The 26,739-nt window shown below is 39.9% G+C and overlaps 1 protein-coding gene across 22 annotated transcripts in view; it reads right to left on the bottom strand.

Moving 5' to 3' along the window:
- The window catches only part of LOC113545745 (receptor-type tyrosine-protein phosphatase delta), a 370,010-nt gene that overhangs the window by 103,855 nt on the left and 239,416 nt on the right, over window positions 1-26,739 (bottom strand). For all 22 annotated transcript variants that reach the window (XM_026945226.3, XM_053230763.1, XM_053230771.1 and 19 more), the window contains one exon: window positions 14,469-14,601. In XM_026945226.3, the coding sequence (XP_026801027.1) occupies window positions 14,469-14,526 (58 nt within the window). In that variant the 5' untranslated portion in view covers window positions 14,527-14,601. The remainder of the gene's footprint in view (window positions 1-14,468; window positions 14,602-26,739) is intronic.

Raw genomic sequence — 26,739 nt, 5'->3', positions numbered from 1 at the left:
CAACTAATGATGTGAAATATATTCATTGCTACTGCAAATTTTTTTCCAGCTGGAGTGCATTGGTATATATTATATATAATACCATATATTATATTTAGTATACATATCTCATTGTCATTATGTTGTTGTATGTTTTTTTTTTTACGATGAATTGTTTTATCCTGTCTGAAGTTCTTCAGCTTTTTAGCTACTGTAGTGTCGCATCGTTCAGCCCTTGTGTCTTCTCTCAAAAAAGCTTCTATCTGTTCTTTCTTTCTCCCTTCCCTCAGATCCAATTTCATCTGCATGAAAGCGCTTACTTCCCGTGTGACGAAAGGAGGACTATAATTAATCTGAACGCTGCAGAACTCGGCAGCCTGACACGCTTCAGTTTGAGACAAGAGCTGTGAAAGAGCATTTTAAAGACAACTCTGCTGACGGAGCACACAGGCCACGCCCACTTTACTGCCGCTGACTGTCATATGTAGATGGTATAAAGAGAAATAAGAAACACTCATTTAACACTCTTAACGTTAAAGACTGACCTCCGACAGGAAATGCTAATTGCTTATTCATCAAGAAAGCGTCAGACTCGTCACACTCACACGGCGCTCGTCTTCACCCAAACGCTTCATTGTAATCTGCGCAGGCTGTAAGAGGCAGCACAGCCCTGAATGACTCTTAATTAGCTCACGAGGCAATTAGCATCATTTCACTCTCGAGCTTCAACGATATCAATATTCCAAACGCCTGTCACGTCCATTCCCAATCAATGACTCTCTTCTCTTCTTTTCTCTTCTCTTCTCCCTTTTCCTCTTTGTTTCTTCTCTTCTCTGCCATTATCTCATCCCTCTCTCACTGTTACCTTTCCTCTTCTTCCCTCTCCTCTTTTCTTCCGTCTCATTATTTCATTCTTTTTTCTCTTCGTTCCTCTTTTCTGTATTATTTAAGCATCGGTTCATTGTCTCTTCCTTCTCGGAAGGTCTCTTCTCTCCTTTTATCTATTTTGTTCTTTCTTTTATTTCTTCCTGCTTTTTGTCACTTCGTTGCTTCTCTTTTCTTCTAGTCTATTCTCTTTTTTTAGTCTCTCCTCTTCTCTACTCTTCTCTGTGCTTCTCTTTTAGTTTTCTTTTCTTTTTTAGTCTCTTCTCGTCTGTTTTAGTCTTTTCTCTTATAGTATCTTTTCTTTTTAGTCTCTTCTTTTCTATTTTAGTCTTTTCTCTTCTCTTTCATCCCCCCCCCCTTTTCTTGGCTCTTCTCTGCCATTTTTTTGTGTCATATTTTTCTTCCCTCACTTAACATTTCCTTTTTCTTCTTCCCTCTCTTATTATCAATTTTTCATCTATTTGTCTCTGTTCTTTTCCCTCCCTCCCATTTTACATCTTTTTTCTTCGCTTCTTTTCACTCTTCTTCCTTATTTTAACATGTTATCATGATGTCTCCTCTTCACTTGGCTCTTTTCTTCCATCTTTTATTGCTTTTTACTTCTTCTTTTCCTTGTCTTGTTATGTTTCTCTTTAATTTTAATTACATTTTTCCTCATCTCTTCTCACTGCAGTCTCTGTTTTGCAGAGAGAAACAGGGTGGAGCTAGCCTTGCCATGCTAATAGAAAAGGCCTGACAAGTAGAAGAGGAGAAGAGGAAGATGTTGATGTGCTTCAAACGACTCCTTAGAAGTGCTGCATGGAGAGACAACAGACACACAGCCCTCTCTCTCTCTCTCTCTCTCTCTCTCTCTCTATGCCTCTCAGTGCATCAAACAGAATATACAATCAAGCAACACACACCTCAGTGCACACACACTTTATCTTATATACACACACCAGCAATGTGGCTCGTTCACACTGAAGTGACACACACGTGTATAAGGGTGTGTCTCATATAAATGATGTGTGTATGGTGGAAAATTGTGTGCTTTTTGAAGTGAATTGTGACAGTTACTTACAATATTAAGTAACTGTCACAATTATATTTAATATTACAGCAATATTAAAAAATAATATATATTAAAATAAATGATATGTATATATGACTAAATCAGAGAATGTAAATACTGCTGTATGTGAAATTATTGAACTGTGATGGATTCATTTTTTGGTGGAAATTATATAAACTGCTGTGTATTATATGTGTGTGACATGTAAATAACAGGCTGGTGGGCGGGATCTTGTGTCTTGGATCTTGTGATTCATTGGTTGTGCTCATGTCAATTGAATGTGGTCATTTGATGAATCTCACAGACACACACACACACACACACGCACAAACACATCATTCTTCTCTGTTATTAAAATGCTCATAGAATGTTGCCTGGTGTGTGTGTGTGTGTGTGTTTGACTGTCTGGGATTTGTTGTCACTGTATACGAGGAAAAACAGCTGCAGTAATGGCTACTCTGGCACTACTGGGTCTGCTGATGCATATTTATTTGTTTATTTATTTATCTGTTTGTTTATTTGTTTGCTTGAATTCAGCTGAATGAAAAAGGCATGAGGAAGAGATAAGACACAACTATAGAGCTTTCTCTACTGCCTGCTCTCTCTCTCTCTCTCTCTCTCTCTCTCACTATTTTAATTATCTGATAGCGTACACAGAGCCAGTTGAATATAAACTCACACACACACACACACACACACACACTCTGTGTGTGTGCTGGAAGTTTAGGGTTGAACACAAATAAACAATAACTACACTTTGCACTCTATAGACACCTATATAGTAATAACACATTAATAAACCATCTAAAGTGTAATAAAACATTTATAAAACACTGTATATTAATAACACATTAATAACACACATTCATGTTCCTCCCTCTCTTATTCACTCACACACACTCCAGTCCCATACTCATGTCAAGAGCATCACCTCATTTTGGCTTGTTTTCCACTCACACTGCATCATGGACCTCACACACACACACACACACACACACACACACACACAAACACAGGGTGTGTTATGAAGGTAGTGGTGTGTAAGAGTGTGACCTTTTCCAGAACGTTAATTTAATGGAGTTGTGTGTGTGTGTTGGGTGGGTTTTGTGCAATGTGACACTTCAAACTGCTTCAAATATGCACCTGTGCAAGAAGTGCAAAAATATTACATGCTAAAACTGGATTCATCAGCAAACAAAACACTTCACACAGTGTGTGTTTATGTCTGTCTGTGTATACATGTGCTCAACATACTCTCTCACACACACACACACACACACACTAGCTTCACTGAAATGGAAAGGGACAGAGGCTATGCCTCCTTCACTGGGACTGACAGACAGAGGCCACGCCTCCTTTACAGTAACTGACAGACAGAGGCCACGCCTCCTTTATGTGGCTGTGCTTGGTCAGTAGGATTTACCTGACCAAGGTAAGTGACTTAGCTCTGTCACTTTCTCTGTGTTTGAGTGTCTGTGTGTGTGCGTATGTGCATGTGTGCGTCTGTGTGTTAAAGGGTGCTCATGGTTACTAAAAGCAAACAAACACTTTTGCCCAGCAAATATTTACTTCATTAAGAAGAACAGAGACAGAGAGAGAGACAGAGAGAGCGGGTGAGAGAGAGAGCGAGAGAGAGAGCAACAGCTAAGTGATTATATCTGTAAAGTAAAATAAACACTCAAAATAATATGAAACAGCACACACACACATTGTGTCTGTGTATAGTGTGCATTTGATCAAGTGAGTGCAGGGAGCTGACTATTATTATTATTATTATTATTATTATTATTATGAGGAGGAGGAGGACTAATATTCTTGTTGTTCTTGTTGTTCTTCTTATTATTATTATTTTGTTTAATTTCATTAGGAATGTTGACTGTATTTGAGGTGGATTCGAGGTTTAAACACTGGTTCATCATGAGGAATGTTAATATGATAAACAGTGTAACGCACGTCTTGACTGAGTGTACGGTAATCACACTTATATTACACTCTTGGCAAAGATCGGTGCACCGTCATTAAATATGAAGACAGAGAGAGACAGATGAGGAGATGAATGGAGAAGGTTTGGCAAGGATGAGAATTAAACTGTCACGCAGTATGTGTGTGTGTGTGTGTGAGAGAGAGAGAGAGAGGGTGTGTGTGTGTGTGTGTGTGTGTGTACGTGTGTTAGGATGCTTTATGTCGTTGTTGGCCGTCTGGCTGTCATCCTGAGTAAAAGGTGGGTCAGGAGGTTAAACACCGATCTGTAACATCCACTCTGTTTCATTGGGTTCAACTTCATGAATATTCCACACCAGCATTTAGCACGCACACACACACACACACACACACACATTTACTGTGTTTGTGTGTGTGCGTGTGTCTTCCTCATATAGCCAAAGCGTTCACATTCTCAGAGCCAACACACTCACTATGAACACAGCTCTGAGAAAGGAGCGTGAACCTTGACATTAGTTACAGCAACTAGCACACTAACACACATCTTCCTAACCTATGAGGATTCTGTTTAACTTTTCACTACGTTATAACCAAAACATCTCCGATATTACATTTATAGTATCGTCTGACTTACATTTCAACCAAATAATACTTGTAAAAGTAGAATTACTGGCGATTTAAGACAGATTCTTTCTGCGTTACGTTCGATTCTTTCATCCACCATTTTGTTTTCTCTGTGGCGGACTATCAAATGGCGTGATTGACATGTAGTGCACTACGTAGGGTGTACAAGGCGATTACGTCAGGTAGAGTACTTGAAACTCACGTCTAATACTGTAGCATGAGACACATGACAAACGTAAGCATTCCAAAAATAGATCCAAGACTTGACGATACAACACAGACAGATTTACTGAATTCATGGTTGCTAAAGAGGCGCCCTGGATTCCAGCACAGGATCGAGAGGTCCTTCCAGCATGGAGAGAGTCTTAATTAACACGAGAGGGTCCTCGGCTCGTTAAGACTGTCCTTTATTAGTCTCCTCCTCATTAATGCTGTCTGTAATTAGCTGGAAATGAAAAGCAGTAACTGAGCTGAGATCTGGTTGCCCGTGATGAGGTCACCATTGTGTGTGTGTGTGTTTGTGTGTCCCCGCACCATTTAATATCTCTTCATATCCATCCATCTAACTAAAAATAAGCACTTTCACCACAGGCTGCCTGTTGCTCACACACTTCTTTTTTGTTTCTTTCGTTGACATTTCTCAAAACGGTTAGCGGTCAACGCTAAGTGCAGTTTCACTGTAATTTAAGTCACACGAAGCCTTTTCTTAGTAATTTACCACCACTTCTGAGGAAAATGTTGATACTCCTGATGGCTCTGTGTTGTTTTCACGGTGAGTACACTTTTACTTGTCCATATATTCACCGATTCAAAGGCTATGTTGTAGCTAGCCAGGGTGTTAGCCGCTGTCATGACGAAATAAAGTTCTCCTCATGATTATAACAGCATAAGAGAGCATTGTGTGTTCACCATGTTGAAAGCACAAGTTTCCATCAGAACACATCGTATTAATCATTCCAGCGGCGTCAAAAACCGTGACAAACTCCTCTGCTCCGGGAAACTCACAAGAAACTCTGTCTTCTTTCCCCCCTCTAGAACAGAGACAGAGTAGAGAGAGCGAGAAAGTCTGAGGCAGAGCAAGGCGAGATGAAGAATCGCCTTCCATTTCAGTCCTCTCCTTCTTTTCTTCCTCTCCTCTCACTCTGTCGTTTTTTTTTTTTCTTAGCCTAAAGTCCTCACTGGGAGACTCCTGCCATTTATCATAGCAGCATCGAGTGGGAGTTTTTGTCCTCCCCTCTCCCTCTCCCTCTCCCTGCCATTATAGCATCTTCACATCATCACCAGCACCAGATTGCATTCCTCCATCCATCATCAATTCCCTCTATTCTTTTATCTCTCCCGCTTTCCCTCTCTCACCCGAGTCAGATCTTCCATCAGCCGGCAGGAGAAAGTGCAGTGAGCCAGAAGAGCGATGGTACATGCAGGTAAAGGTGTGCGCCCACACAACACACACACACACACACACGCACACACTTGTTTGGTGCAAGGGAAGTGTTTGGCAGATGGCGAGAGAGGAAGTGGCCATGTAAAATGGCACTATGCCCAACAAACATGCATGCACGCATGCACACACACAAACACTCACACACACACACACACACACACACACACACACACACACACATGAAGACACACTTCCTGTGGTTTGTGTGTGCTTCGGAACATTTTCAAACATGCTATCTAGCTAAGCAAATGTTTTTTTGTTTTGATTGTTTTTGTGAATGGAAACACACATATCTATTTCATTTATTCAAATGATAAAGAGACATTTTTGGAGTGCTCGTACAAATCACATGACCTCCTGAGATGTTCCTTATCAAAAGCGTGGCATCAGGTCAAAGGTCAGTGTTCATGTTTGATTAATTAAGGCGATGAATGTAAACCTAATCCAATCAATCAAAGGCAGCTGTTGGATCTCTATCTATCTCTTTCTCCTGTCCTCTCTCTCTCTCTCTCTCTCTCTCTATCTCAGGGTTAGCCTTATGCTCTAAATGAGGAATGCCTGGTGTCATAATTATGGGTGCTGGGTCTCTGTGGACGCTGAAATGTCAGTGAGGCATAAGCGTGTGATTATTAATCCAAATCCAGCACGGAGCGGACAATTTCATTACAGCGTGATCGATATTTCTGCAGATTGGACAAACACGGCACGGGGAGTTGGTATGAGGAGTGTAGTGTGACGGGCTGGAGGAGGCTTCACTGTCTCTAACTCTGCCTCTCTTTGCAGTCTGAGACAGCTTTATTGCACTGAAAGCATTTATACTTCATCTATGCATTGCTAATGAAAACATTAGTGATGCATAATAATGGAAACGTGCATGTCTTACGCTATGTCTATGTCTCGCTTTCCTGTCTATCTCTCTCTCTCTCTCTGCTGTTTTACATCCCATCCAGTGTAGTCTAGTGGAACTAAGTGGACCCCATACCTCAGAAGCATACAGCCAAACAGCTGTCTAAAAAATTCCCTGTTTCCATTTCCTGTGAAAGTGGGAGGAGTTCTCTGGAGGTTACGGGATGGTGACACCATTTCCAACAAGTCCTAATGTTAAACACTAACAGTGGAGCCACTTTAAGCCTTTGTGTTTGCGCTCTGTTTGGTTTAAGAGACATGAATCAGTTGAGCAAATAGGTTTTTCATTTTGTTTGATAGAAATGGCATCAGACACCATGATAAAGATTGCTGACATGTATTGTCAAGACAATTACTGTACCATGCTGTATTTTATAGTCTGATGTAAAAAAAAAAAAAAAAAAAAAAAAAAAAAATCGGATCTTCTAGATTTTTTTTTCCTACAGTTAAATCTGTTTTCCTAAGATCTGGTCTTTTTTATCTTGTCAAAATGTATTATCAAGCCCAAGTTCTGAAAGTACCGCAGGTCCAGATCCAAATGCTAGATGACCTTCTCACTTTTTTTTTGTTTATGGGTGTTTGCAATCCTAAACTGATCGCTGTTGCGACTCCCCAATGGGACCTAATGGCAAAACTGCAGTCTTTCCGTTTCCGAACGCTCACGCTTGATTGGTCCGTAAAGCTCGGCCAATTAAATCGTACCACATAATCAGAGGCAGCAGATCAGCAAGTGTGAAATTACTGCCACTAGAGAAGGAAAACACATTTCTTTATCCATCCTTCTTCTTCCTTGCTGGTGCTGTTAAGGAGAAGAAAGCATGTGGGTTTAAACGCTTACAGGAGCCAAAGGACTCGATTAGCCCAAATGACTCCGACTCGTGCGATCTCTCTGTTCTACACAGAGTTAATTAGCTACATGGACTATCCCGCTTGAATATTCATGAGCAGGCGTGCGGAGTGGACTGTTCATTTGCATAGAGATGTTAAGGCCTCCCTTGAGAAGCTCCTATATGAGATTAAGAAGAGATTAGGAGAATGACAAGCATTTAGTAGGGTTGTAAAGTTGCAAGAGATTGGTGTGTATAGCATAGGTTGGATTTTCCTTTAATTTGTCACTCGGCTCTAGGACTCCAAGCTGATTACTTGAAAGCAGAACCTACATTTGGACCTCTGACTGTATGTATGTACGTTCTACATTACTAAGCAGAGTTGGACACATCTTGAAGGGACACCCACATGCTATTTTGTAATTATGCATGAGGAATTGACAGTGTTGACTCTAATAATGATTTTACAGATCGGAGACACAAAAGTCATCATTACACAACCGCCTTCGCCATCACTCCAAACGCTGGCACATTAGCCGCGATCTGCTCTACCATATGCTGCAGTGCCAAGCCAAGCATTTGCACGTGTGTTGTGTGTGTCGTGTGTGTGCCAACCGTAAGCTGGCCAGACTCTAAACATCTGGCACTGTGCTGGTGTCGCAGGCGTGAGGGACTGTGTGAATCTGCCATCTTCTCTTTCTGCGTAATTCTGTCTTTCTCTATCTCTCTCATCTCTTTCTCTGTATGTTTACGCCTCTGTCTCTCTCTCCTTCCGCCAGTTTCAGTTTTTCAGCTTAGCATGCTTTATTGACATTGTACTTTAAATGCAATGTTGGCAATGCAATTATAGTCCGCTGTGACTTGTACTCTCTCTTTCTCTCTCTCTCTCTCTCTCTCACACATACACACACAGAATAACTCAGTCTCTACTCCACCACCAAATCTCAGCATGTTCTGCTCTAAAGAGCCTCCCTAATTAGCTTGATTTTGAATGCACTGAAAAAAGGTCAAGATCACTCGACAATTTCAGCCTTCGCCACATCTGCTCTTAGACCGCCCTTGCTTTTTGCTTTTACTCATTTAAATTCAGGCGCTCAGGAATACTATTCAAATTTTCGTAATATTTTTGTACATCTCTTAATCGTTTATAATTTAGGACGTCCTGGCTGGAGCCCACGCCCACTTTCCTTGCCCTACTTCAGAAGTTTCTTTGCCTTCTAGCTCTGCTGGGGGCGTTCCCCTGCCCCTCTGCCATGGAGAGAATGCCACTACAGATCGCTTCATCTCACTGCTCCACCTCAGACGTCAGTACGCCTGGCTCCAATTCAGTAGGGAGGAGGTCACTCCACCTTCCTACTCCACTGAGGACTTCGCTCTGCCTCCTTGCTCCATTAAGGTCATCGCTTCCCCCAACCATGTAAACATGTAAAGTTTAGTTAAGTATCAGCAAGCAACAAAAAATCACACACATATATATATATATATATATATATATATATATATATATATATATATATATATATATATATGTGTGTGTATATATAAGTAAATTAGAAAATAATTTTTATTTTCCTTGTTATTTCTTTGCCAATGAAAAGCATATTTTTTACATTCTTCACATGTCACATGACTCTTTGGCTAACATTCGTTCTGCCTGTAACAGTATCAAATTACAGCCTCTTTAACTTTCTTTTCATGCTTTTTTTTTTTTTATTTAATAGCTGTGTTGTATGCAGGTATATAAATGGCAGGTAATGTACCTCTAAAAGGATGTGACACAAAACAAACAAACATAAGAACCCTTGAATCACTTTATCTTTATGTTTGGATTGGATTCTTCTTTCCGGTTTAGTCTTCCTTGCATAAAATTGTCTGTTGAATGAATAAATATTTCTCTATTTGAGGGGATGATACATCTATCTATCTATCTATCTATCTATCTATCATTCGAAACTTTATATATTAAAGAGACTGCAGAAAGCAAACACTGAATATAAATGAGAGAATTCTGTATCTAAAGTCTGTCTCTCTTTCTGTATCTGTCTTTCTTTCAGATCTTTCTGATAGCAGGACTCTTAATTACACCTCTATTGTTTCTGCAGCAGCAGAACATCAGCGAGGTAATTACACACCGCGATCGGAGCTCGGGGTGCCTACGGCAGCAGCTAAAGCTCTTTCTTTATCCACTAACCTCAAAAGATATCACTGCTTATGCACTTTTGAGGGAAGAAGGACATTCATGTCGGACTAGACATTTTCAAGAATGTAGTGATGAGGGAGTGTGAGTGTATATGTGATATATAGTAAGTTACCGTAATTTCAGGACAAGCTGTTGCTCTAAAATGTTAGCTACTCCCTCTAAATACTGTCTAACGTTTAACAATGAAACCTTAGTAGCTTGCCTATAAGATTTTTAAGCTAACAGTATAGAAATACAATATAGAAATGCAGCTAAGTACCGTAACTTTTATAATATCTGATCTACTGTAAAACACTTAGAAATTTGATATGTAATAATATAGTGTGGCTAATGCAAACACTACAAAATTACAACATTATAATATGTGCAGTAAATTTCGGAGTAAAGCACAGAATACACTAGGTTGCAAAACAATATGTTATAGTCTGGAAAATACGGTAAATATATAAAAGTGTGTAGGCACCTTTTTAACACCAGCTTTCCATTTAAATCTCACCGCTACCATAATCAACATGGTGTGTATAAGTCAAAATGCAATCCCGTGTGTGTGTAAGTGTGTGACAGAGTGCCAACTGTCCTGTGTGTTCAGTGAAGGATGAAATGGATTGTATTTAAATAAAATTAGCATACAGGCAAGCTAAACACAAAACTGCAGCAAAAAAAAAAAAAAAAAAAAAGCTAATTCGGAGCTGCCTGGAAGCTGAATGCAAATTGAATCCAATTGTAATGATCATTTACATTAGAGAGGACATGAATTAAACACAGGTTCACTGCGAGTCACCTACGCTGAAAGATCAGTACCATTACGAAATGTCAGAGCGGCGCTAAGTGGTCTTACGCAACATCTGAAGACGGAGGCACAGTGAACAAGCAGATTTTTATATCAGATAAAGATTATAGCATTTACAGTCCAAACACTGAGGACTGATTTATAGCATCTGTGCACTCTATAGCAAAGTGTGAATGTGTGTGTGTGTGTTTTATCTACTGTAATCTGCTTGTTTAATGTACTTTACATAAGGACTAGGAATGGGGCAATGTCAAGAATTCATTATACATCAAATACAAAACAAAAGCTTAAGCAAATGTCCCGCTTTCTACTCATTCTTCAACACACTGTCGACAAGGTATTTACATAACACCACCGCCAATCATGATGCAATCGGACACACGCGCTTCCAATGAATGTGTTTGTAAAGTTAAAACAAATTTCTAGACCTGTAATAAACATATAATGAATATAAAATGAATAAAAATGAATTATTAAAATAAATGATAAATAAATATATTTATTATAAACAAACAAACAAACAAACAAATAAATAAAATGGAGATGACTTTTTTTTTTTTTTTTGAGGTCCTGGAAATGATCTCTGCCTCCTTTTTCCTTATAAGGAAATTCATAAAGTACACTATATGTAATTTACTTTACTTAGAAGCGTATAGAAAGGCTTATCAAATTGCAGTTATTCCCATATGCACTAAAATACTAGAAAAACTGATCTAAATGGTGTCTCTACTCATAAAACTTGGACGGTCTCCTCAACCCCAAGTTCAGCAAGTGACGTCAAATCAAAAAGGCTGCTCATAGCATGAAGTATCATTTCTTTACTTTTAAATGAGTTAAGCTGTACACACAAGCTTTAGTTTAATCAACAGACATATTCGCTTGTTTAATATATAACACTGACTATACAGTTTGCTGTTTTGAGGAGGAAAATATACATCGCTTATATTACATTTAGCTGATGAACATGGAGGTGCCTATTGTTTTTTTTTTCCTCACTTTGTAGCTTAAAAAAAAAATGACGTGACTCCAAGTCCCAACTTCTGAGCTAAGCTGAATTCAGCATTAGCAATACTGAACTTTTCTAACATTTAAAATCATGCTAGCTCTAAAAATCTCATGCTGCACCTACGAATCATGTTTTTTTTTCAATATCTATTCCATAAATGCAAAATATGAAGGTCTAAACCATGGTATACTAACCCATGGCAGTATTATTAACAACCCTACATCTTTCCTTAAACTTCCTTATGACTGTTTAGTGATAAAAATGCGTCTGTGTTACAGAAGCAATTCTATAAACTTGTTTTTTTGCTCCTCCACACATTTCTCTAACAGCAGCATCACTAAACCTGACATTTGAGGTTTAATAGGCTCGGCAGGGAAGCCATTCCTATTTCAGCTGCTCAAATATTGTCGCATTTAGAGCTCATTCGTCTGCTGGGAAGGTATGAGGGGGATAAAAACAGCATAGCAACAAAAAAAAAAAAAAACCTACAGTACAAACAATGTAAGCTGTACTAAGGTGCAACAGTGGTCCTTAAAGTTCAGTACCTTTACCATACTAGTTTTGCACCTTTACTGCTGAGTCATCCATCACTAGCTAATTTGTAACACTACATGACATAAATCTAAATAAAGCAAGGACAAATGGACGCTGTATTACAATCTGTGTGAGCTGTCTGTCACTAACAAACAGATGGCTCTTTAATTCGCGGCTTCAGAGACAAAAAAAGAAATCAAACTTTTTTTTTTCCACCAAAGAAAGGATGAAAACAAAGTACAATCAGGAAATGTTGGTGTGAAACAGGAAACATGGATACACAGTCAATGATGTGAAGCAGCACTCTGATCTGGGCTGAATACAGACAGATTAAAGGGAAGATGTTGAAGATTTAAGGTTGATTGACAGCTCTGTATCTGTATATGGAGACGTTTGATTCATGTGGGCGGTTCAAGTTGGATAACAAAAATCAGCTTATGGAGGGTTTTATCTTGAAAAACAATATGAGGCGAATGTTGCTGATATGTATAGCTGATGATAGCTATATTTATAAACTCATGAATATTTAATATTTAACTGATAAAACACAGTAACATTTCTAAACAAACCTGACTTCTTTAGAGACTCTATATGTTTTAGATACTACAATTTAACTGAGCAGGCCACACCCACAAGAGACAAGGTGGGAGGGACAAAAAAAAAAAACAACTAGCTACCATGAAGACATGGTAAGAGAATATTCTACAAAGTTTTTAGATGTGTGTGTGTGTGTGTGTTCGTGTGTTTGTGTGTGTGTCTCAATTGTGGGTGCCATATTGTATTTCACTTGGCGTGTGTTGTACATCTAGAGCAGCAGGTGTTTTGCTAAAACGTGTAGGTGGAGGTGCGAGAATCTTTCTTGATCCGCTCCAGCCTACCAATTTCGACACGCTCCCTCCTTCTCTTTCCCTCATTCCTTCATCCCTCATTTCTGTTTGCCGTGTCCAGCATTTGATGGAGAAGGGGGACACGGACACATGCTCGCTATACAGAAGCCTTCAACTGGCAACTGCTGAAGGTTGAAACTATGACAGCATGTCTGGCTGGGATCTGGTGACCATGAGTGTAGGTCCTTGTAGCCAAAACACACACACACACACACACAGTTACTTTGTTTTGGTCTCAAAATAATTAACCTCTAACAGCTGCCAACAATCTTTTTAGAGATGAACAGCTGGTGAGAGAGAGAGAGACAGAGGCAGAGGCAGAAGGTGAGAGAAGAGGGGAGTGATAGAGAGAGATGGGGAGAGAGAGAGAGAGAGAGAGAGGCTGAGCAAAAGGATGAGATGGACAATGAGATAACTAGAAAGAGAGAGAAGAGGGAGAATGAGTGAAAGACAAAGACACAACAAGAACAAAAGCAATAACAAGATATCTAAAAAAAGAGAAAGAAAGAGAGGGTGAGAGAAAAGGTGACAGACATTTCACAGCCTTAAAGTTCAAAGATCTGCTCATCATTTTCACTCCTGCCAGTGAGGTCTCTTTCAGAAAACAAAACGATGACGCAATGAGAGAGTTATAGAGCGAGAGCGACAGAGAGAGAGAGAGAGAGAGAGAGAGACAGATGGATAATAAAAGTTTTAAAAGTTTTGTATGTGAAGTAATGAAGACAGCTGGGACGTGTTTCTCGGCGAGAGCTCAGCAGCGCGGTGATGCCTGAACACTGAAGTTTATAATTTACACTGCTGAGATGTTCAACACCAGGTCTGTGATGTCATTTCCTGTCCAACATCAGCATTCCCTAAGTGTTAACATTCAGGATTAACGCTCAGCATACTTTTTCCCCTCCTCTAATCACATGACAGCTAACATTCTGAAGTCATCACGTTAACTTCTGCTCAAAGTATCTTCACTGAAGGAGAGCGCTAAGTTCTCTACTCTGTAAATACGCGCTAACAGATGTCGGCTAGCCGTCTTTCAGAAGGACGAGACAGAAGGATGATTAGACTGACAAGACGACACCAGAAAGCCAGATGTTCTGTCTGTAAGTGAGACTTGTGTGTGTTGAGATCATATATGAACCATCCATCAAATGGGTCTCAAAAATAGTTTTGTAATGCTGTTCAGTCAAGCTACTTTATGTTAGCTGACTTCCATATATGGTCTTCCATGGACACGCCCACACCCTCACGTTATCTGCAAACAGACTGAACTGAACTGAATGGAGCAGAACTCATGAACTCTGTTGTGTGTGTGTGTGGGTGTGTGTGTGTGTGTGTGTGTGTGTGTGTGTGGGCACTGTGATGGACAGATGGGTAAATAGATGGATGGAGGGACTCACTCTCAGCATGTGTGAGAAGCAGTAAGGAGGCGAGCAGCAGCAGCAGCAGGGTTGGCATCGTGATGGTTGGCACGTGTGCTTCAGCAGCCTCGATGGCACAAACGCTGCGAGTCTCCTATTCACCTCTCACAACCTGCAGACAGACAGACGGACAGAATCATGGGTTAGCAATAAGAAAAGACAATCCTGCAGCTTCAGGAGACAGCGTTGGCACCCTGGGAATTGTTAAATGCTCCAAAATGGTTACATCCACAAGTGGGCGGGGCTTGGCTATAATGGACGACCCTAGACATTTCTGCCCTTGTTGAGCAGGAGACACAGATGAGCCAGACACACTCTCTGAGACCCGACTGAGACCTAGTTTCATTGCTTTATGCTCCTTATTAGTGGTGCCATAAATTGCTGTGTGTAAATTTTTAAAATGTGCTTAGCACAGCTTTAAAATTCTAATAGAGCAATTATAACACAGATATTAGATTTGACACCTTTGTTGACTTTATTGCCGCTCAGTAATAATTCAGCAGCAATTCTCGTCAGCATTTGGCTTTTGACATGAACCTCGAGGAATCGAAGGGAAGATTAATTACGTCATTTATGGATGAATTATGAGACACAGAAATCTATTAGTGGACAGAGATTATACTCAGGAGATACATATAGTAACTGTGGATATATAGATTAATCGGATTAGGAGACATATAGATCAAATGTACAGCATGCAAATCAGAAGAATAATTAATCCGTAAGTGGCAGATTAATCCGGAGATGAATCTAATAATCGGGAGACATATCAGATAGGCAGAGGACATGCTGATTGATTGAATTAATCATGAGACACACAGATTGAAATGAATTAGTTGGTGCATGGATTAATCAGGAGACAAAATAATTACAAAGGACATGTAATAATCTGAAGATATATTGATTAATCAGGAGATGTATAGATAGGCATATCATATATATATAGGGCATATATTATTCAGGAGATATACAGATATGCATAGATTAATCAGGGAACATAACAAATGTATAGATTATTTAGGAGATGTACACATTCTTCAGGAGCCATATAAATTAATCAGGGCACATATAGATTAATCAAAAGATGCATAGATTCATTAGGAGATAATTTTTTCATTAAGAGTAAATTTAACAGGAGATGTAAAAATTAATCGGGATACATATTTATTAATCAAAGGGTCCCTGGAGGACTAGTGGTTAGGCCACAGTGCTCTCACCGCTGTGGCTGGGTTCGATTCCCGGCCAGGGAGCCGACTCCAGCCACTGGGGCTGCATGCAACTGTGCATGCTCAGTGCCGGACCCAATGCACAGACTAATCAGGAGACGTATAACTTAATCGGGGCACATGTAGATTAATCAGGCAATGTATAGATTAACTGGGAGGCATATAAATCAATTAGGGCAGATGTAGATTAATCAAGAGACATAAAGATTAACCATGAGATATACAGATTAATTATGAGACATATCGATTATTCAGGTGATATATAGATTAATCGGGAGATGTATATGTTAATTGGGAGAGATATAAATTAATCAGGGCACATGTAGATTAATCAGGATACATATAGATTAATCAGGAGATGTATAGATTAATCGAGAGGCATATAAATTAATCAGGGCACATGTAGATTAATCAGGAGATGTATAGATTAATCAGGAGATGTATAGATTAATCGGGAGGCATACAGATTAATCAGGAACTGTATAGTTTAATCAGGAGGCATATAGATTAATAATGAGATGTACAGATTAATCAGGAGATGTATAGATTAATCAGGAGATGTATAGATTAATTGGGGGGCATACAGATTAATCAGGAACTGTATAGTTTAATCAGGAGGCATATAGATTAATAATGAGATGTAAGGAGATGTATAGATTAATCGGGAGGCATATAGATTAATCAGGAACTGTATAGTTTAATCAGGAAGCATATAGATTAATAATGAGATGTATAGATTAATCAGGAGATGTATAGATTAATCAGGAGATGTATAGATTAATCAGGAGGCATATAGATTAATAATGAGATGTAAGGAGATGTATAGATTAATCGGGAGGCATATAGATTAATCAGGAACTGTATAGTTTAATCAGGAGGCATATAGATTAATAATGAGATGTATAGATTAATCAGGAGATGTATAGATAAATTGGGAGAGTAATTAAGAATTGACTAAATGAATCAGTAGATGTATGGGTTAGTTAGGAGACAAGTGTATTTATTAGGAAATGTATAGATGAATCAGCAGAGGTATAGATTAATTACGGAACATATTAAGGAATTTCTTCACCCACAGTCTCTATCTTTTTTTTCTGCCTCTTAGAATTTTCTGTCTTTCTCCATCACTGTATTCTCTCTCTCGCCCTCTTTCTCTTTTCCCTCTTTCTCTTGCCCTCTACCTCACATGCTGATTCAGATAAACAAGGCCATCTGTACACTGCGTAACACAGGGACAGGAGAGAGTAGTTGAGGAGGAGAGAGAGAGAAGAAACAAGGCAGGGAGAGGGAAGCAAGGATGGGCGGAGCCTGGAAAGCAAGCCCCATCCTGCCACGACCCATTATAGCAACAGAACAACCTGTGTGTGTGTGTGTGTGTGTGTGTGTGTGTGTGTGTACGGAAGTGAGCATTGGCACACGGTTGTGCGCTGTTGTGTGATGTCACACGCGACAGTCAGTGTTGCTCTTTCTGCTCCCATCTGTGATACCCCACACACACACACACACACACACACACACACACACACACACACACACACACACAAACACACACTCTCTCTGTCTAAATTAAAACAGCTCGCCGGGTTTCGTGTCTTGGACTCTCATTGTTCCTTACTGTTATTCACAAAGACATCTTGCACAACACACACACACACACACACACACACACACACTTAATTAGAGAGAGAGAGAGGAGATGTGTCTGGTCTGATTCTTATCTGCTGTTCATGCACAGATGCAAGAATGGGCCCTTTACTGCATAAGGAATCACATTACACTATTTCCCTTACAGAGAGAGAGAGAGAGAGAGACAGAGAGAGAGAGCGAGCTAAGATAGAAACAGTGATAAGAAGAAAGGGACACTGGAAGAGTGAAACAGAGTGATTCAGACAGATAGAGGGAGGTACAAAGTGATTAAGAGAGAGGGAGATAGTTAGATAAATTTGTAAAATAGTGACACAAAACAGGGTAACAGTGGTCACTGTTGTAGGGGTCAAAGGTCAAGGTCAAGTGAACGGACCTAAAAAAAACCAAAAAAACATTAAAGCATAACATACCCTTTCCTACATACAGGGTCTCTGGTGTGTGTGTGTGTGTGTGTGTGTGTTTGAGACAAGCGCTCTGATTTACATGACATATGCATTAGTGCTTCATCATCCATCTTCTGTGTCTGTCATTCTCATACATGGCTTTAGCTCTGTGTGTGTGTGTGTGTGTGTGTGTGTGAGATGTAGTGAAGCCTGGCTAAGCTCTGGTCTCTAGTGTGATGAGTATTACATAAAGCCTCTCACTAAGTCAGCTTACTACCAAAACCACACACACACACACACACACATAACAACTTCTTCAAATGATGTTAAATCATTTGTATCTTTATGCTTTAACTCTACGTAACATTATTTGACCAATTTTAGGCCCCGCCTTTTTTCTTGGCCAACCAATCATTGCTTAGGAACTGTCGCCATAAAGCTTTCTGTCCTTCTCAGGACTTTGCCAAGAAGCCAAGAAGACATTTCCGGGTCTTTGTAAAAGCAACATCGGCACTCTGGTGGTGTTCTCTTCCCATTTCCGAAGCAAGGAATCAATTGTAAGAGAAAATTCAGCTTTGAATGAATCTGTGTGGTATCATACACTGTCTACAACGCAGAACATCACAACTTAGCAACTCAAACACAGCTAAAGTTAGCTGTGCTAAAACCGTTGCTGAACATTTCAAACCTTTGTATACCTTAAAAAGATGACTATTAATCATAAATATGGTGTTAAGGAGATTTTCCAGCTAAGACAATACGTACGATTATGCTTAAATGGATGCAGTGCATTATGGGAATTTCACGAGACTGTCAAGTGTGCTGATCCCCAACACTTGCACTAGTTATTTATTTGTTTCTAAAGTGAAATTCCTCTTAAGTAAACCAAACTTATGTAAAACTCATTTCTGATTCTTATGCTAATCATTCTCTCATTGTTGATGCTAACGGGTAGAGAGACAGTTCTTCCTCACTTCTCTCGACTCAGAGGTCAAACATTCGCCTCAGAGTCCATCAACTGTAGCCAAGGTTACTGGCCAAAATTGGTTTCCATGGTGCTAACAGCACGCTAGCGGCAAAACTCTGCTCAATGCATGACAGCTAGCCAAAAGATCACTGAGGAGTCGGAAGACGAGGATGAGGGAGGGAGGGATATTCAAATACGTAATTAATAATAATAATAATAATAATAGCGTACAAAGCCTCTGTACATTGTAAATATGTTTTACGTATGTGGATTTCAGCTATATTTAGCAACCTGCCTCTCCCTCTGATTCCATTCATTCCATCCAGCTCAGAATACACCAGCTTCAAATTCAAATACGTAAACTGAGCCCTGCACTCTGTGTGCGTGTGTGTGTGTGTGTGTGCTCGTTTGTAGGTGACAGCAGTCTCAGGCATGGCGCTAAATGACAATGGAGGTGGGAGTATGACTTGTGACGAATGAAAACACACACACACACGCACGCACACACACACACATTAGAGTGCATTCCTGGCATTTTGACATCTCCCCCCACCCCGCAGCAGCCCGTGGGAGGATGAATAATCTGACTTCAGAAGGAGAGAGACAGAGAGAAAGTGAGGGAAAGAGTTCTGACTTTTAACTCTTAACTATTAAAGCAGCAGTCACGGGGAACATGAATAAAGAGCTTTATTGCAGGAAAAGACGGTTCACTTGAACAAGAAAGGTTAAAAAACAGAAAAGCTGCTTTCTGTAACATTTCAATTTGCCTCACGCTGAGTTTGATTACGTGAATTCACAAAAAACAAGAAAAAAAAAAGGGACGTGGTCTCAACTTTCTGAACAAAATAAATAAATCTAAAATGGTGGACTGGTTAATTATTAAAGTAGATGTTGTCTCAGTGTCACTTCTTTTGCACAGCTGTATAAAAAATCTGTGCTGACATTCGCTAACATACCCTGGTGGTGAAAAAAAATAACAATAAGCTGCTGAAGTGTCTTAAATTGTCTCTCAAATATATAACGCACTATAGAACACTGCATCTCACTCTCTAGGACCTGGATATTGTAGTGCATTTATGTCTCAAATCAACTGAAATGAAAGCTCACTGTGTGCTACTTCATGTCATCGAGCAGCTAGAACATCTTCCAAAAGAACAAGTGCACAGTGTATGACTCAAAATGGCCGCCATAAACATTTTCACTCTGTTCTTTGGTGTAACAGTTTATCTAAAAGTAGCTGCTGTGCTACCAAATGTGGCCAGTAACTGAATTTCCCAACGCTGTTGCTACAGAGGTAATGTTAATGTAAGCTAAGCTAATTACTTAACTAGCACTGGGTAGCTAATTAGGTAGCTAACTGAGCTAATGTCACCCAGTGTCACATGATCGAATTTGCAATTGACTAGTGTTAACTATACACACACATTAACTATCGACAATCACAACACACACACACACACACACACACACAGTCACATGTTCAAACCTGTATTCAGACATTCATTCACAGTTACAGACATCCCCACTTTTACACATATACCTAGACACATACACAATGTTCAGACACATGTTTAAACACACACACACACACACACACACAATCTAGAAGAGCATGTCAGACCTTGTTCTACTTCGTGGATTTTAATTTCAGAGAAAGTGTCAGCTTTAGCAAAAAAGCTAAAGGCTCTACACACAGCACTGATTAAAATGCCACCGGTTAGCCACATGCTAATTGGGTGTGAGACCCTCACAGCTAAATGTCATCTCAAGAAAAGAAAGAAAAAAAAAGTCCAGATGTATGAGACAGATATGCCTGTATTCTTTGCTTAGTGAGAATAATTAGGGTGGAGGCTTGGAATTTTAAGGACCTCAACCATGTTATGGTGTTAGCAAGCTAGCTAGGTTATGTGTTATAGCCTCTTGGTGTAACACAACATTAATTAGTAGTGTATTTAATGCACTTAATTAGGTACAGAGGGCTAACAGTGTGATAACAGTGTGCTAGCTTCAGCCTAGATAGCTATTTCGCTATCTTCATCTATTCCATGACATTGCTGTGTTTAAACAGGGTCGTGTTTTTACCATTTCTATGAGAAGATTGGCAAAGAACAACCCAGTCTAGGGTTATTTATAACTCTGGAGGTCCAAATCTGCTCAATATGGCAAAAGCTGTGGCTGTGCAGTTAGCACTCAATGCTAAGTGTAATCACAGTGGAACTGTAGTCATAAGGAGTCATTTCTTAATAATTCACCAACACATCTGAGAGAAATGTTAATATTCCTTATACGTTTATATCGTTTCCACTTTCACTATGTGTTTACAGAAGTTGGACTTAGTGTTCTTGGGCCAATTTGGTTGAATTTATATTTTTAAATGTTTAAGCATATGTTAGCTAGGCTTGGTGCAACTGCCATGTGAATGAGACTTTGTCTTGAGCAATTTTGTTGACTTAGGAGAGAAATAAAAGAGTACAGTGATAGTGCATAGCTATAACTACTTGATAATAGCTGGCTACCTTGCTATACAACATTGCTACATTTAAACAGTGTAGTGTTTGTGCTGTTCTTATGAGAAGAAGACTAAATTAAGAAATGCTAAGACAAATAAAAAGCTGAAAAACTAACATCGTGTCTGATTTTGACTTTAAAAGACCTGCTGAAGAGGAAAAAGGATCTTCTAGTCTGGGAAACAGGGCAGTGGTGGGTGTTTATACAGCTGTAAATTGGCATTCTGAGACCATCCTGAACTGCACATAACCCAGTTTTCATCATCTCATTAGAGTCAGTGCATCTTGATAAATGACTCTGAAACACGAGTGGAATCGAAACACACAGAGAATCCGACAAAAAGACATCTGTCTGTGGATCAAATCAAATCTCCCATGAGCCCTGTGCTCCGATAGCGCCAAGTCACGCTCTGAACTGCTCAGATCCTGCCAAAAACCAGCACACACACACATTAAATAGTGTACAGGCATCTCTCACAGACACACACACACACACACACAGACTATCATACACCTGCACTGTTGAGCCTTATTGCCTGTTATCACATTGCGGGAGATGCTGACTCAGATTTTGTCTCTGAAGATGAGATGAGCACATTCACTTTGCCGTTTCTGCTTTCGCTCTCTGACTGATCTTATTCAGGCAGTATAAACAGCAGAGAGAGGAAATAGCTCATCTGCTAGTTCAATAATAAATGCTAGAGCGAGACTCTGGGCTGGATGAAAATTATTCTTCCAGGAGAGAGAGAGAGAGAGAGAGAGAGAGAGCATTGGTTACTGATTTATCACTGCGTTTAGGTAATGTGTCTTTTATTTATAGGGCAGCGAGTAGGGAGATTAACTTTCTTCTCTACTGCAGCCCGTGTGTGTGTGTGTGTGTGTGTGTGTGTGTGTGTGGAGCATTTCTCAGGCAAATGAGTGAGATTTGTCTACATTTACCTATGAATACGCACACACACACACTGACACACAAGTGTAGCGATTAAACAAACTAAAGTACAGCAATGTCTTTCACTACAATCTGGAATGTAGTGGTTAAAAAAATTATAAGAAAATAAAAAATGGAAGTAAACCCTGTCCTAAAATTTTGACTGTGAAAAGATGGATGCCTATATACATTAAACTAAATCATTTTTAATGATCTGTAGTGCCATTTTTGGATATTTCATATGCAAACACTGCATGAATACGAGATATAACATAATATCATTAGTAATTTCCATGTCTGACCATCCATTATCAATACTAGTATGTTGTTAAAAAAGTTATATTGACAGGAAATATAACATATGCATGACAGATAAATCCATATTTTCTAGCTAAAGGGCTAGTGATATCTACCCCTACTTTAACATTATTTACAGTATTTTACTTACATTACTATGGAACTGGTGGTACAGTTGTGATTTTTCTCATTTAGCATATAATATATTGATTTTGCTCTACAACTTTAAAACGTTGACTTAAAATTTTTGAAAATTAATAGCTGTTTGGCTTTCATAGCTGTTATCATCATCTGCAACTGTTTTAGCATTCATTTTATTCAGTTCTGGTGATGTTTGGTACATCTACAAACTTCCACCTTGACATAAAGATGTGTTATTTACAAGAACATTGTAACACGTGCTAGAATAGTGGATGTTAGTCTAGAACTATTTCTTTAAACAATGTGATTTCTGTCTTTGCTAGCTGCATGGTAGCTCTTAGCTATGTCTAAAGTTAGCTAACATTAATACAGTATCTGATTCTGAACTAGCTAGCTAACTTAACAGAAGACAGCTTCTTTCCATAGTGTTTGGAGATATGAGTGATGTAGCAACTAGCATTTTTGTGCAAACCCTATAAACACTGTTTCAAAGTTGCGTAACATTATTTCAAATTCAAGAAAGATCCATGAATGTTTTTCACATGTTTACCCTCCACCACATCGCTGGTTACAGTAACTGACTAAAATGGCATTTGAATAACATGAGGACACACTGTGCTATTCAGGCTTAGCCAGCCGGCGTGTAGGACACACTCATAAGCAGTGTATGTGTGTGAGAAAGAGCTACGACTGCGTCTCCTCAATCTGACACTGCATAATTACCTTTCCTTTCTCCCTAATGGAGCGTTTCATTATGGCTCTGCCACAGCGCTGAGCTCAGGCTAATCACACTCGGCTCAGCATAACACTGCACACGCTGAGCCAAAATGGCCGCCGCGGCGCATTACCTGAATGCTGAATGAGATCAGGCACAAAATGTGAACTGAGAAAAACATTCAGGAGGAAACACAACAATGATACAATGACATCCTATTTTTTTAGCAAGCGTGCCTCTTGCTCTTCTTAAATGGCAGCCATTTTGTGAGGAAAACAAGAGATGAGAAAGAGTGCAAGCAGATCAATGGCATCTACATTTAGCCTTCTGTGCTCTTAAGATTACTCATGTATTTTTTTTTTGTTTGTCTTGGCAGCGACTGCTTCCTTCCTGACAGCCTGGCGAGTGTAGCTAGCGCGCTGCGGAATTAATGAACTCTGTCTTGTTTGGAATTACACTGCCGTGCTGCGTTATGATGTATTGCCTTTCATCGTCCCCTTTTGTCTCGGCTCAGGGAAAAAAAGCCATTGTTGCGAGATCTGTTCTTTCTTTCTGAACGCCTGCCATGCGGCAGAGGAAATTAGCCTCCGAAAACGTGCGCTAGGACAATTGTCACTATGCAAATCCCGCTCTGGCTCTGTAAACAAATGAGGGAAGGCTCTCAAGCCCAAACCCACCCGCTGAATTAGTGGCTGTGATGCTAACTCAACCTGAGGCTCTGTTCAAAATGTGAAACGATATGATTCTGTCACATCACGTGTACACACAGCGAAGCTACACGAGCTTCGCAGTGAAGCATGGAGCAGTCTCAAATCTGAGTCAGAACACAGCTATTGACTCGAGCACTGCATGAGGCACTTATGTGAGATGCTAGACTCTTATTTCTGTTCCAAACTTCTGTCAAATCACTCAATGGCGCTAACAAAAGCCGTGGCACGAGCTAATGGAGCCGATATCCTCGCCTGTCATTACTGTCGCGGCATCATCGACAAGCGGAAGGAGAAAGTGACAGAAGCAGATTGTCAGAGACAGAAAGACTCGCAACAGTCATACAAATGTGAATGTCCCACACGATATATGATAGAGGATTTTATAACAGAAAGTTCCAGAAATGAATCCCACGGAGGCGTGGCTGTCAGTGCCAGTGAGGGAGGTGTGGCCTCTGTGTCTGTAAGTCCCAGCAGCTTCTCTGCCTGTCAGTCTCAGCGAAAGAAGCGTAGTCTCTGTGCTTGTAGTGCCAGTGAAAGAGGCGTGGCCTGTCTTACTGTCAGTCATGACAAAGGGGCGTGGCCTCTGTCTATGTTTTGGCTGACTCTCACAGCATTTTATTAGCAGAATACACACACTCCAAAGTTTACTCATGAACAATCTGACCTGATTTCAGGCCTGACTGCCTCCAATATTCTCCCACTGTCTTTCTTTCACTCTCTCTATCTCTCGTTCTTTGCTCTTTTTCCAATTTGTCTTGTTCATTCACTTATCGATATTTGTGTTTACTCTCAATTCACTCTACTGCCCATCTTACGCACCAACACACACACACACACACACACACATGATTATCCTTCTTGTCACGTCCACTTTCTTTCCAATCCCCTCCTTTTGCATCCTTCGCTATCACCAGCTCTCACACCCTCTTCTTAATCTCCGCCTGCCTTTCTCTCTCTCCTTCTCTCTCTCTCTCTCTCTGAAGAGCTCCTGGCCAATTCCACTCGTGCTATGGAAATGTCAGCGGTGTGCTGGTTATCAGGAGGTCAGTGTGTGTCTGGTTAGCTCGGCGTGATTGGGGTGTCAGTCAGCTTCAAGCCACGGGGACCGACTTTCTAGCTCCACTTTCACTCTGCTTACAGCTAGCAGGTTTATAGCTGTGAGTTAGCAGTGCAGGCTAATATACATACATATACATATAAGTGTTTGCTCAGGGTTTCAGTATATTTGTCTTGTATGAACAGAATGCTAACAGTGAGCTAACAAAGTTGCAAAGACAAAACAAGCACCTGCTATTTACTTGCATATTTAATTTACAGGGAATATGCAGTGCAAATTTGCTTCTGTAGTACTCTTACTTGTACTCTAAAAAATGGCTAACAAAGGCAAATAGGAACATAGAGATAGCAGAAACATATATTTCAACCCGTATTTAAATACATACATAGCTGCTACGCCCCAAAATCCAAACCTCAAAAAAATGCCACCAAAAAAAAAAATAAAAAAAAAAATCAACAGACGCTGCTGAATTTAAAATGTCACATTAATGTTTGCTGTGGGCCGGGACTGAAGAGAAGAGCTGCGACGTGTTAAAAAGACAACATTATCTTACAAAGGCCACAGGAAACAAGCCACTATCAAACCGACATGTTCAGCTTATTCGAAATGATTGAGGTTGATTTTTTTTTTTTGTCTGTGCTCTAATAAAATAAGGAACAGGACATATTCAGTTATTCAGTTCACTGCATCTCTCACTTTGACAAAAGGGCATTAAAATGCCACATCAGCGCTAAGCAGCAAAGCACTTTCATAAACGTTTTGTCGTTCACACTTGCTCTCATTTGAGCCCCCGTTCTCCTTTTTTTTATTCTTGCTCTACTTTGCTCCCTCTCTGTCTGTCTGTCTCTCTCTCTCGCTCTGCAACATGCCCGATTAAATGCCCTTTACAGCTTGCTTTTTCTCTGCCTATCCCAATCGATGCAGTCCAGACAGGCCTGTGGTAAAAAGCCCACACAATGATTCTTGCACTTACAGCAATGTAACAGATAAAAAAGAAAATCTCATTCAACAATCTGTCTAAACTGGTGATGGGCTAAAAGCTAGACAGCAAGAGCCTGCTTTAATTTAACTCTATGTTCCTCAAGAGTGAGCTGCAGAGGCTGATTAGTTCCTTACGCTGAAAGATAATGGCAAAGTGACACAGCTACACTGCATTCAAGTATAAAAATACCAAGTTTACTTCTCAAAACCACTGCTTTCACATCTAGTAATAAAAAAAAAATCAGCTCTAAAAGAAACTGATCTCAGATCAGCTCTAAAAGAAACTGATCTCAGATCAACTCTAAAAGAAACTGATCTCAGATCTAGAGTGCTCTAAAAGAAACTGATCTCAGATCTAGAGTGCTCTAAAAGAAACTGATCTCAGATCAGCTCTAAAAGAAACTGATCTCAGATCTAGAGTGCTCTAAAAGATCTCCAGATCTAGAGTGAAACTTGGGTGATTTATTAGCAGACTCTCTCTCTCACACACTCACACACACACACACTCACATGGCAATGGTGGTCCTTGCGTGACAGCCATGGTGTTATAATGATCCTGGCACGAGCACAAGCGTCTTCAAGTGGACCTGCATAACTGCTTGACTGGCACCGTGAGAAAGAATGTGTATGTGTGTGTGTGTTTGTGTGGTTTTAGTAATAGTACAAGTCAGTCTGTTCTCTCCATATGAAA

This window comes from Pangasianodon hypophthalmus, chromosome 28, assembly GCF_027358585.1.
Source record: "Pangasianodon hypophthalmus isolate fPanHyp1 chromosome 28, fPanHyp1.pri, whole genome shotgun sequence".
Classification (NCBI taxonomy): domain Eukaryota; kingdom Metazoa; phylum Chordata; class Actinopteri; order Siluriformes; family Pangasiidae; genus Pangasianodon; species Pangasianodon hypophthalmus.
The sequence above is the reverse complement of the archived record's forward strand: the minus strand, read 5'-3'. Positions and strand labels throughout refer to the sequence as shown.